Here is a 12,005-nt window from a genome sequence, read left to right as displayed (position 1 = left end):
ATCTATTGTTTCCTCAGGATAACTTTCTCACCTTTTCTTCTTGACTCTATGGCTTTCGAGTGCTATATACATCCACCTTTTAATCCTATCAGCCAATGTACTCCTTTCTAAATTTCATCTAGCTCGTTTTACTTAAACAAACTGAAAGAATGCCTTTATGTAGAAAGATAAAAAGATGTTTTAAAGTTCTTTGACTCTGGCAGACTCTTAAGTAGCCTACCATCTCCTTATCCTTTGAAACATAACACTAGCATGATCTTTTTTCACAGGCAAATTGGGAAAATGGGCTAATTCATATAATTACTAATATTCTAAAATATCCTACCTAGACGCTACCTTATATCATATACTCTTTATTATTATTATTATTAGTTTCAGGTGTACAAAACAATGTAATAGTTAAGACATTTCACCCCTCACAAAGTGATAACCCCTCTCCCCTTATAAACACTTTCAATTAAAAAAGCTTACATATATACATACATACATACACACATACATACATACATACATACATATAAATGGCTCTAGATTCTAATGTGACTATTACCCCACTGAACAAGGCTTAAGAGCAAGGAAGCAGTGACACTTACTTCTGCCCAGCTGCTTGATATAAATGGTCATTTCTGCAATAAAGCTCCTGTAACAACACATACGAACAAGGTTAGGAATTTCACTGTTCGAAATGACTAAATCTAGGACTCCCAAATCAGGCAGGCTTTCCAACTTCTTAGGTAAATCACAGCAAAAAAACCAAAAAACAAAAACCCAAAAAACCAAAAACAAAGAAACATTGCAAACATTTACTTCTGCTCAATCCTAGAACAAATGAAGTATGTAAACTCCAAATAATGTACAAATGGCACATGACTACTATAACCAAAGCTGATGAGCCAATTTTTCATGAAAAGAAAATGTTAGGGTTTTAGATTCTATATTTACTTAATCTTATTCCAAAGGTTGTACTCGGAATAGCTAGAACACATTCAATAAAAAGGAATTTTCCACTTAGTTTGGGGCCAAAAAATAAAATAGGACCAAAGCTCTTTAAATGATAGTTGTGATTATTTTAAGATTCTTTTGCATGGGCCACCCACTAATGACTTCAATCCGTTAAGATAAGCTCAATTATATGCATGCATGCACGCACACATATGCATGAACATACAAACACTGCATATATCAGTGGCTCCTGAGGCAGGGGCATCTGCCTCCTGTTGGAAGCAGCCCTTAATTAAAAAAAAAGTTAACTTATTCACATCACATTTACTTAAATAAGGTCCTGAATAACAAAATATTTTTGAAAATTATAGCTAAAACTGCTAGCAGATTCTAGGGAATGACATAGGTTTTAAAAATGGGAAAACTGCCCTTTGAAAATCATGCTTTCCGATCCTTGCATTGCTCAGGTACATTCTAACCTTGAATTTGTGCTGTGATTAAAAGGTTAGGTGAGGCTTAAGAAAAAAAACGTTAGGCTCCTTCCTATACCTCTTGTGAACTGACCTTCAGGCACAGCGGCTTCAGGGGTCAAAGGCCACTGACTTTCAGGGGAACAACATCCACCCTTTCATTAATGACACTGATGCCAGTATGTTTCTCAGCCAGGCTTAAAGTCAATCTCATTCTCCTCCACCTAGGGGGAACAGCGACACCAGAAGTCAGTTTACAACAGTTTCCCATGTGATTGCTTAGTTCAGCCTAAGCAGCAGCACATGTGTGTATGAACAAGACCTCTGGTGTTGCTGTCTGTTATGCCTTTAAATAAAGGACACTCAAGGAGCAAAGCTGTCCTGCTCCTCCCCGCCAACCCGCCCCGACTGTCTTTGCCTCCCTGATCTTCATATCCTGAATTCTTCAATTCCTTTTATCACAAGTCAGTAAGATACTGACATCAAAAAATGCTTACAACTAGCTGCAGGCATACGTAAGTTATCTAATTGTTCTAAAAGTCACCCAGTGCTACTAAGCCCAATCAGTTCAGAAGGACAAAATATTAAAGGAAAACCATCAACAACTGTATCCTTCCTTTACAACCACAGAGGATTTTATTATTATTTTTTTAAATTTTATTATTATTATTTTTTAGCTGAGCTATCCTACTACCTGTTAGCAGCTCAGCAGCAGCTCAGCTTGGGCTGGGAATCGAACCGGAGACCCTGTTGCTCAGAGCTCGCTTTTAACCAACTGAGCCACTCAGCTGGCCCCCATAGAGGATTTTAAAGTCTGATATCAGAATTACGTATTTGAGAATTCAGGATTCAACAAAATGGTGGGAAGCAGAGGGAACCATGCTCTGAATTATCACTTTGACCAGTGTCAGTTTTATTTCTGTAATAATTATTTTAAGGTTACCAGATGCACCCAAGGAAAAATGCTTTGATTTTCAAGGAAAATATTTTTTAATAATTTCACATACGTAAAGGACAGCAAATTAAATCATCCAGAAGGTTTCTATTATAACCTTCCCTCCATTCCATTAAAGACACAGTGCCCCCTGAAGATCTAATCCATATGAGCTTTCCTGGGAGTAATAAGTACTACACCCTGGAATGCTCTCAGGAAGAACAGCAAGCAGGCTGAGAAACATACTGTCACTGCTACAATGACCTCCCTGTATGTGCAGTTTTATAAATTTCACAGAATAAAAGTAGGCTAATTTAACTCACAAAGGCTGAAGCTGTTCAGGTTTACAATAAGCCCTCACAACTTCAACAACAGTATTCTTGAGAGCTGGCAACTTTCAAAGCTGAAAAGAAATTTGGACTTGGTGTAATGCAATCTCGGTGTAAACCTCCGAGACTCTAAAACTTAAGTGTCTGTTTTGACCCGTTAAAGAAATGATCGTTATAATTGCCTCTAACAATACTGCAGTGAATAAATTCACCACTTCTGGCAGATTTTTAAGTCTTGTTATGGACAAACCATCATTTATGGCTGTGATTTTTGCCTTTCACATTCAAATGAGGCCCTGAAAAGTCTAGCAATACAAACATTTATGCCGAACTTCTTATACAGCTAAAATCATACTCATAAGTGAAAATCATAATAAACTGCACATAACAAATCAATGACAATTTTTCTTGTGCAAAGTAATATATCTTCTTCTTACAATTCAAAGCTAATCCACAAACTGAACCAGATACATACAAAAATAGAACAATGAATATCCAAAACAACCCTAACTTACTATCAAAGAGAAAGAGTGAAACAAGCAAACCTGTTGTGATCAGGACCCACTTGGGTGTACTTATATTCTCCTTGGATCTTTTCTTTTTGGAAATATTGGTTCAGACGAGCCTTAGCATTTTCCAAGGTCCAGTTTCCATGAAGCCCAGCATTTAAATCCACTTCTTCTGATTCTAGAGTCTGGTGAAGCAACAAAAATTAAGTTTGGCTGCGCTAATTTTAGTTATGAACATTTAAGACTTAGAAATTTATAACAATGCCTTCTAAATTTATAACAATGTATCACCCTTTATAATGCAAAAGCTGCTTTTAATAATTTCTAATCCTAGTCAAAACTGAACTGGAATTAGTTTCTATTGCATCTGATGGTCCTATTGTATAAACGAGGTATTAGTTAAGGTGTTGTTATTTAAATTGTTCCTAAGAAACTTCTGACAATTTTTTTTTGGTGTTGGTTTTACCACTTTAAATATATTATGTAAGAAAATAAGTTGTCTTATCAAGGCATTTTTACAATGAGTGCTCATAAAATGAAGTTTACTGAGGTAACTATATTTCCTACAAAGTAAATGACACCTTTTATTACAACTACAAAAAATACTGTTTTATTTCACAGGCAATTCTAGTAACCAGATTTAATGGGTAGCTTAGGTTTATGGTGTCATTTATAAATAAGTTGTTTTGAATAACCACTTAAAAAAATCAAATGACAAATCTCTTGCTGTGAACTAAGTCTTAGATCGCATTCCCGGAGATGTGACAGCGCGACGACAGCCTCACCGCTTGTACTTCTTGCTCCTCCTTTCTTGAGTAATAATCCTTCAAGTTGGCTCCTCGATCCCAGGTAGGCCCAGGAGCACCACACCCAGAGGCCCCAACTCCAGAATTATTTTCTATTAAGGAAAAGGAAATGATTGTTCTCTTGATGAATCATAGTGTAGAAAGGTCCTGAATATTTTAAAGAATATTCGTAATTTAGATTTTGGCATTCCATAATTAGAAGTCCAAGGTTTCAATTATTTGGAAAGGGGCTGAAACCTCCATGACTTGCTTGAAAAATGTTAATTTTAAAAGTGTTACTTACGTGACTGTTATTGCTAACTCCAAGGCAGGGATGCAGGGGGAAGCTACCAGTAATGATCTTAAATGACTGATAATCTAGCATACATTCTCAATGAAGCTTTGTTTTTCAAGTTGTTACATATGTAATAACTGATTAAATGATAAAACTGATAGAATAGCTTTGCTAAATATGTTCCTGGAGAAAAGCTATCTGCTAGTGCTGGTGATGAAAATAAGAAGCTAAAAAGGTATAAGAAAGTGATGAATCCTGATTAAAAAGCAGAGTAACTAAAGAGTCTAATATTGGCTGATCATTAACTCCACTAAGTTCATTACATGCTTTTTAAAAAATTCACTCCTCACAATCTTAAGAAGTAAATTCTACTGTTATTCTCATTTTCTAAATATTGGATCTGAGACTTAAGTAATTTGACTAAATATCCCGATTAATCTACCCTACAGTGGACATACCAATAAGTTTAGGTAATACATAGAATTCAGCAATGCCTTGGATCCACAAGGTAAACAAGCAAGCCTACATTATATTTGGTAGTAGTAAGTTAGAAACGAGACAGGGCAAGAAATCAGACCCTTTAAACCAAAAGGTCTAGTCTGTGCAAATCTACCTAGAGATTAGAAATTAGTAAAAGCTAATGACAGCAAAGAATTAAGCTATACACTTTATAAGAGAAATTAAATGAGCTGATGGTATTTGCAAATTTATGAAGGCCTTGGGATCGCCCTCAACATTAAGGGTGTACTGTAGTTATTTCTTTTTATCCAAGTGACAGAGGTGATGGATGGCTAAGCATGAGCGCACGTAACTTATTCTCAGTCAGGTGCACATGTTCAAGTTCCTTACCTGCCTTGAGAGCCAGATGTGGAGGAAGAGGTCCTCCCCTCGTTGTTGGTAAACCTTCACCAGTATCTGCTCTGATGTCAGTTGTATTGGTAAACGGGGGCAGAGAGGGTACTTCCTTCAAGTGAAAAAGTCAAGGCAGTATCAGCAATTTCGCCTTCACAGGGACGAGTAAAGTCTTCTATACTCAAAGGAGACCCAGGTGCTGTCCTCCCTCCCTCTCCCGATAATACTAACGTCTTTGTTTTCAGTGACTATAAAACTATTAAATTCTCATTTCAGGCAGAAAAGGATAAGGGTAATAAATATTACTCATAATTCTCCATCTGGAGATTTTATATATAAATATAATATGTATACAAATATAATTTTTCCACAAAAAGTGGAATCAGTTTATGCTGTATAGTTAATTTAGTATCTTTATAAATATCCACTTAGTATCTTTATAATACATTCAACATTGAAGAAGGATCTGTTAGGAGGCTTCTGCATGGCAGACATTGTTCTGGGTACTGAGAAAACAATGAACACAGATGTGTCTGTACTCACAGCAATATTCAAATAGCTATATTCTAATTCTATATTCTTACAGAGCTAGACAATAAATACATGCATATGTCAAGTGTGATACAATACTACAGAGAAAAATCAAGCATAAAAAGAAAAACAGAGACTGTGAGAGATCACTAGTTAAATAAAGCAAAAAGGGGAAGCCACACTCCAAAGGTGACATTTGAGAACAGATACAAAGCAAGTGAGGAGCCAACCAAGAGAGTTTCTGGGAGGAGAGATTTCCAGAGAGGAAACAGCAAGTTCCAAGACAAATGCAAAATACTGTACATGCATTTTCTGTTTCTTTAAATATGGATCTACATGAATTTTAATGATTTACTACTCCACTGTATGTATACATAAAGTAGCAATGGTTTGAAATGACTTCTGATGGAAGTGAAAGAAAAGTGCCAAAGCAGGACTGCATCTGAATATCAAGACAAGAATCATGACTACAGAAGAGATCCACAACTTTAACATGGACAACCAAAAAATGGAAACCGTGGTTCAGTCATCAATTCAAATGAAGGCCACAGCCAAGAAATCAATCAAGAGACGGCAGCAATGAAAGAATTAGGAAAGATCACTAAGAGCAAAGATGTGTCATTAGAGACGAAGGCTAGGATCACCCACACCCTCGTATTCCTAATTATTCTGTATGCATGTGAAGTTGGACAGTGAAGAAGGCTGATAGGAAAAAAACACTCATTTGAAATACAGTGTTGGGGGAGAGCGCTACAGTTACCCTGGACCGCCAGAAAGGTGAACAAGTGGGTCCTAGAGCAAATTAAGCCTGAAACATCGCTGGAGGCAAAAGTAACAAAACTAAAGCTGTTCTAACTTTGGGCACATCATGAGAAGGCAGGAAAGGTTCTTTGGAAAAGACAATAATAATGCTGGGAAAAACAGAAGGCAGCAGGAAAAGAGGAAGGCCAAATGTGAGATGATGGATAGACTCCATCAAAGAAGCCATAGGTATGAGTCTACAGGAGTTGAGCAGGGCTGTGAGGACAGGACACTGTGAATGTCATTCATTCAGGAATCAGAGCTGACTCAATAGCACAACACGCACGTGCTATACATAACTCAAGCAATACCATGTTGATGGGTATTTAGATTGTAGCCAATCTTAAAGAAATTATAAAACAACACTGCCATAAACTCTTTGTACTTTGGCTTATTTCTTTTACAAAAATATGTAAAAGTGAAACTCCTGGATTAAAAGGTACCAACACTTTAAAAAGCACCACGATGCTTCCCCAGGATGGTTGCTGACTCTCGTATTGCCCAGCACTATAGATGAGGGTCTACTTTCCCATATCCTCTCCAATTCTGGGAATTACAGAATGCATTTTACATCTTTACCAGTATTAGTTTTGGATTTTGTTATAGCAACCTATTATTTTAATTTACATTTTCTTTGCCCATTACTCTACCTGGATATTCATTGTTCTCATTAACTTCTAAGAATTTAATATTTCAGTGCTATTCACTATTTGTCATACAAATTGTAAAAAATTTGTCTTTTTCCTTTTATTAATGCTGCTTATTGCCCCAAAAGGTATTTTGCTAGTTTTCTGTAGTTAAATCTAGTTTCTGCCTTGTACATTATCCATAAAATGGCCTTTCTGATCCTGAGACCTGTTCTGCATTATTTTCTAATATATTTTGGGGTTTCCCTGTCCCATCCCCACCCCCCATTTTGGAGCTAGTATTGTGCCAACTTAGTTACTGTAATCTTAAAATAATTTAGTCTTTATTAACAGGTGGTAGGATTGGCTAATACTTTTCACCTAAATTCTCTTTGGATATTCTTCAGCAATTATTTCTTGCTAATTAACTTTTTTGTCTAATTTATCAAATAATGTTAAATTTATACAATTTACTCAGGGAGAGCTGACTTCCTTATAATGAACTGACTGACATCTTACAATAACACAACTTCCCATCCAGAAACACGGTATAGCTCCTATATTTCACCAAGTCTTCCATCTCTCTAGACAAATTCTCCCTGGCTATCTTGTGTTTCTCCAAGTCTTATCTAAACATCTTCTCAAGGATGTTTGAATAGCAAATGACCTTGGAAGACAGAGATACTATCGTCCTCCAGGGTAGGTGGCAGACTTGTTTCCCAATAGATTTGGGGACAAGGGAGAACCCATGCAAACATGAAGCTCATGCTGCCTGATATCCCATGAGGAATAACACCCTTTGTCTTTTGACTCAGAAGTCTTGTGTCTTCTGCTAGCGTCTACGAAACTGTGGCAGGCTGAATTGTTAGCTTACAAGTATGGTAAAATCCCAGACTCTTAAGAGTTCCTGACACTATCCCTCAGTAAAAATCTGATGCATTGTTCTTAAAGGTTGTACGAATGACATATTATTAAGTTCTTTATAATTATTACTACTACAGTGAATAGGAAATTTTTCCAATTACCTTCTTTTTAATAGTTGCACCTAATTTATTTGTCTTCTTACATTACATACTCCTTTTATTTACTGCATTACACTGAGTAATAGGAATGATAGCAGCCACTTCAATCTTGTCGAAATTGCCCTACGGCAGTGCATCTCAAACTATCTGTGATAAAGAACTGGCTTTGAGATTTTTCCCCTAACCCACTGGAAACAATATTTTTGTAAAATATACCTAAAAATCAATTGCTAGAAATATGAAATAGACATACAAAATACAAGCCCAAGTTTTCTACCAGATTCAACATTTGCTGTCACAATATTCTAGGTGTTTCGGAATGCTTGCTCATTTTTGTACCGACGTCACAAACTGTAACACTTTGAGCAGCTCTGCTCTAGGGCTCATTTTCAGTACAGTGTTTACTATTACTTTTAGATAATACCTTTTAGCATGGCAATGAAGTGTTTTTCTACTCCATTTCTTAAGTACTTGATTGGTAATAAGCATTTAATTTTATGAAATGTTTTATAGAAAACCTTTATTAAGTTGACCACTGAGTAGCTCTTTTTTTCTTATAAAATCATTAAGGGATGTAGTAAGAAAGTTTGATTATAGAGTTCTACCTCAGATGTGCTAGAGATGTCATATAAGATTATTGTACACCATATTACTTTTCTAAAATATGAAAATTCTGAATTCTCAAACCCATCTAATGTGGATTTTTCATAAATGACTGCCAATCAATAGTACTTGCTTTTTAAAAAATTAGGCCTGGAATTTTACTTACCTTTTACAAAGAGCATTTTAAATTTTTACTTACCATTTTCACTTTTTTTTTTGCTTTCTAATTCAGCAATTTCTGATTTTTTTCTTTAACTTCTTCCTATTTTATGTTTTATTTTCCTGAGCTGAAAGTTATTAGTTCATCCATTAAAAACAAAAACAAAACAAAACACCTATTTCTTATGTAATAATAAAAGTATCTGAAGTCCCTTGAATAAATGACTACTCCTCTCTGGCCCTCTAAAGGTTTTGTTTGTTTATTTAGGTTAATTTTTGTAAGAGTTTATTTGAGCTAAACTGATGAAGTATGCCGGGGACCCAGATCTCAAATGCTTCCTGTCCTTCCAGAGACTGACAGACACTGTTACCTAAACGGTCTATAACTGCAATTTTTAATTTTCATTTAGAACCAAGTGTTCAAATTTTTAAATGTCCAGTACGAATTTTTTGGTCTCTCTACTACTTTCTCACATTATCATTTTAGTTTTGCCAATATATACATCAGCATTTCTAATGGTAGGTGGATTGGTACACTGTGAACCGATGTTTGTTTTTTCTGCTTTCTTCTTTAAAGTTTATTCTGATATTAATATTGTTACTCCCATTTTATTTTATACTTCATTTGCCTGATAAAGCTTTATTTATGTCTTTATTTTCAATATTTTTGATTGAAAGATTTTATTCACATAGCACATAACAGAAAGGTGCTGGAACTCAGGAGTGCAGTATAGCTGGAACACAGAAACTGACGAAGAAAATAGGAAATGCATAGTCAGAGCATTTAATGGAAAACATCTGAGCATGTTAAAATGCTAGCAATAAAAAGACAACAGGGTATTGTTTCCAGTATGGCCAGGTAAGCTCCTATAAGACTGATCTTCCTACAGATAACATGAACTCTGGAGAAAAAAAATACCAAAGACCCTCAACAACTATACGTAGGCACCAAAGAGTGAACAAAAGCTAACAGATTCTGAAGGGGATTTGAAATGAGAATGCAAGGAATAGCAAAGGTGTCACCCATTTATTATGGCTTTTGGCCCCAGGAAAGACTGTGTGAGGCAGCTAAATCTCCAATTGAAAGCCTAGTCTTTCTGACCTAAAGTATCAGAGAATAAGAATTTGGTGAAACCAAAGCTGGTAGAAAGTGAGGAAGAAATCCTGGAAAGTAAAGAGGAAGGAAACTCAAACTGTGTGTATAAATTCTGCCCAAACCTCTGGCTAACCCTTGAACTACACATACACAGGGCAGACTCCAAGCCACCTAGTAAAGGATCAGAAAACTGAAGGGAGATTTGAGCTGTTACACAAAACGTAGTGTTTGCAGATTGAGTCCAACCAAAAAAATTGCTTGACAACACAACAACAAAAGCAATACTATTTGGAGGAACATTAATCTCTACAACATAATGTTTGTAATGCTCAGAATATAATGCAAGTTACTTGATATACAAAGAGAAAAAGGGGATCCCATTTCAACAGAAAATACAATCAACAAAGCCCAACTCTGAGATGACCTAGATGTTAGAATTAGTAGTCAAGGATTTTAAAGCAGGTATCATGCTCTAACTATGTATGCTCAATGAGATAAAGGAAATTCACATTCATATTATGAACATACGTTTATAATGAATGAAAAAGAAATGCTACAGGGGGGAAAAAGCTGAAAATGCTACAAATGAAAAAAGAAAATTGCCGGGAGCCGCTGGATGTCTGGGGCACTCTGTCTTAAGAGTTTTAAAAGAACTGAGTTTGGATATGACCAGCTTAATCTAAATGGGCTAATTATAATTTAATATCTCAATGCTATTTGGTTAATTTTACAGAAGTCAGAATTGGCCTTTTTTTGTGCTGAGCCAGAGGTCTGCAGTAAGGGTTAAGCCTGGCAGCTGGCAAGCTGACAGGCTCTCAGGCCCGGGTGAGCAGTGTGGGAAGGTTGCTAGATAGATCTCATTCTCCACTGTGCTGCTGCAAGCCTATGTCACAAACTACCTTCAAAGTTACAGAGTGAACTGCCAGCCTGTTAACAGTTTCTACTTGCTGTACTTTGTCTCGCTTTGGGAACATTTGCTTCCCCACTCCCTCAAACTCCACTCCCCGCCCAGAGGGAAAAAACAGCTTACTAGCAAAAATTGTAACCGCCATCCCTTAGAATAGACCTTGGGAAGAAAAAATAATGAAACTATGTAGAAGACATATGGGTAAAAGTTTGTCTCTGAAAAAATAGCTCAATGATGTAATGGTCAACTGTCCGGTATAAAAAGGGACACGCTGTAACAATCAATTGAGACACTTCTCTTCTTGATAAAGCGCCTCCCCATGTGTTTCTTTTTTCCTCGCCCACACCGTCTCCACCAAAGGGATTCCCCTGGACCTGTGGGAGCTGGTCTCCCGCAGAAAATATATAAAATAAAAAATCCATTGGATGGACTTAAAAGCAAAATGGAGTTGACAGAGAAAAAAATCAGTGAATTTGAAGATGATCAACAGAAATTATCCAACAGAGATTGAGTTGCAGAAAAAGAAAAAAATGAAGAACAAATATTTGAAGAAATAATAGCCAAAGTTTCCCAAATTTGGCAAGACATAAATTTACAGGTTCATGAACCTCAGCAAGCTCCAAGCAGGGTAAGTACAAAAGAAAACCATACCTAGTCATATCACAGTCAACCTATGGAACCAAAGGTAAAGAAAAAATGAAAGCAACCAAAGAAAATGACAATGCATATGGGGGGAAAGATTTTAGTTGACTTTCCATCAGAAAACAATGGAAGACAATGAAATTCTCTCTAAAGTGCTTAAAGGAGGAAAATGCCACCCCAGAATCCTATAATAGTGAATATATTATTCAAGAAAGAAGGTAAAATAACATTTTCCCATAAAAGAAAATTAAACAGAATTTGCCTTTGGCAGACCTCTACTGCAAGACAAGAGAGGAAAAGGTGAAAAGATACCTAATAGTTCATAAGATGTGCGCAAATGTCAGTGGTTTCAAATATTTGAAAGATATTTGCAATATTGTTCTCACAGCCAGAAATAATCCTCAAGATCATCTAGTCCAATATCTTCATTTTACAGATGGGGAAACCAATGTAATTAAAAATCCTATAATTAACTAAAGGTACAATATACTAGAAAGTCTCT

At 36.1% G+C, this 12,005-nt stretch overlaps 1 protein-coding gene across 2 annotated transcripts in view; it reads right to left on the bottom strand.

The window, feature by feature from the left end:
* The window catches only part of DHX9 (DExH-box helicase 9), a 47,201-nt gene that overhangs the window by 32,496 nt on the left and 2,700 nt on the right, over nt 1-12,005 (bottom strand). The window contains exons 2-5 of one of the 2 annotated variants that reach the window (XM_019635554.1): nt 5,114-5,228; nt 3,970-4,082; nt 3,221-3,369; nt 594-640 (exon numbers count right to left, since the gene is read on the bottom strand). In XM_019635554.1, the coding sequence (XP_019491099.1) occupies nt 594-640; nt 3,221-3,369; nt 3,970-4,082; nt 5,114-5,228 (424 nt within the window). Of the gene's footprint in view, nt 1-593; nt 641-1,506; nt 1,637-3,220; nt 3,370-3,969; nt 4,083-5,113; nt 5,229-12,005 lie in introns of those variants that run through there. The other variant, XM_019635555.1, reaches the window with a different exon arrangement.

The sequence above is a fragment of the Hipposideros armiger genome, unplaced genomic scaffold (assembly GCF_001890085.2).
Source record: "Hipposideros armiger isolate ML-2016 unplaced genomic scaffold, ASM189008v1 scaffold_22, whole genome shotgun sequence".
In the NCBI taxonomy this organism is placed as follows: Eukaryota; Metazoa; Chordata; class Mammalia; order Chiroptera; family Hipposideridae; genus Hipposideros; species Hipposideros armiger.
Note: the sequence above shows the minus strand (reverse complement) of the source record. Positions and strands in the feature narration are given on the sequence as shown.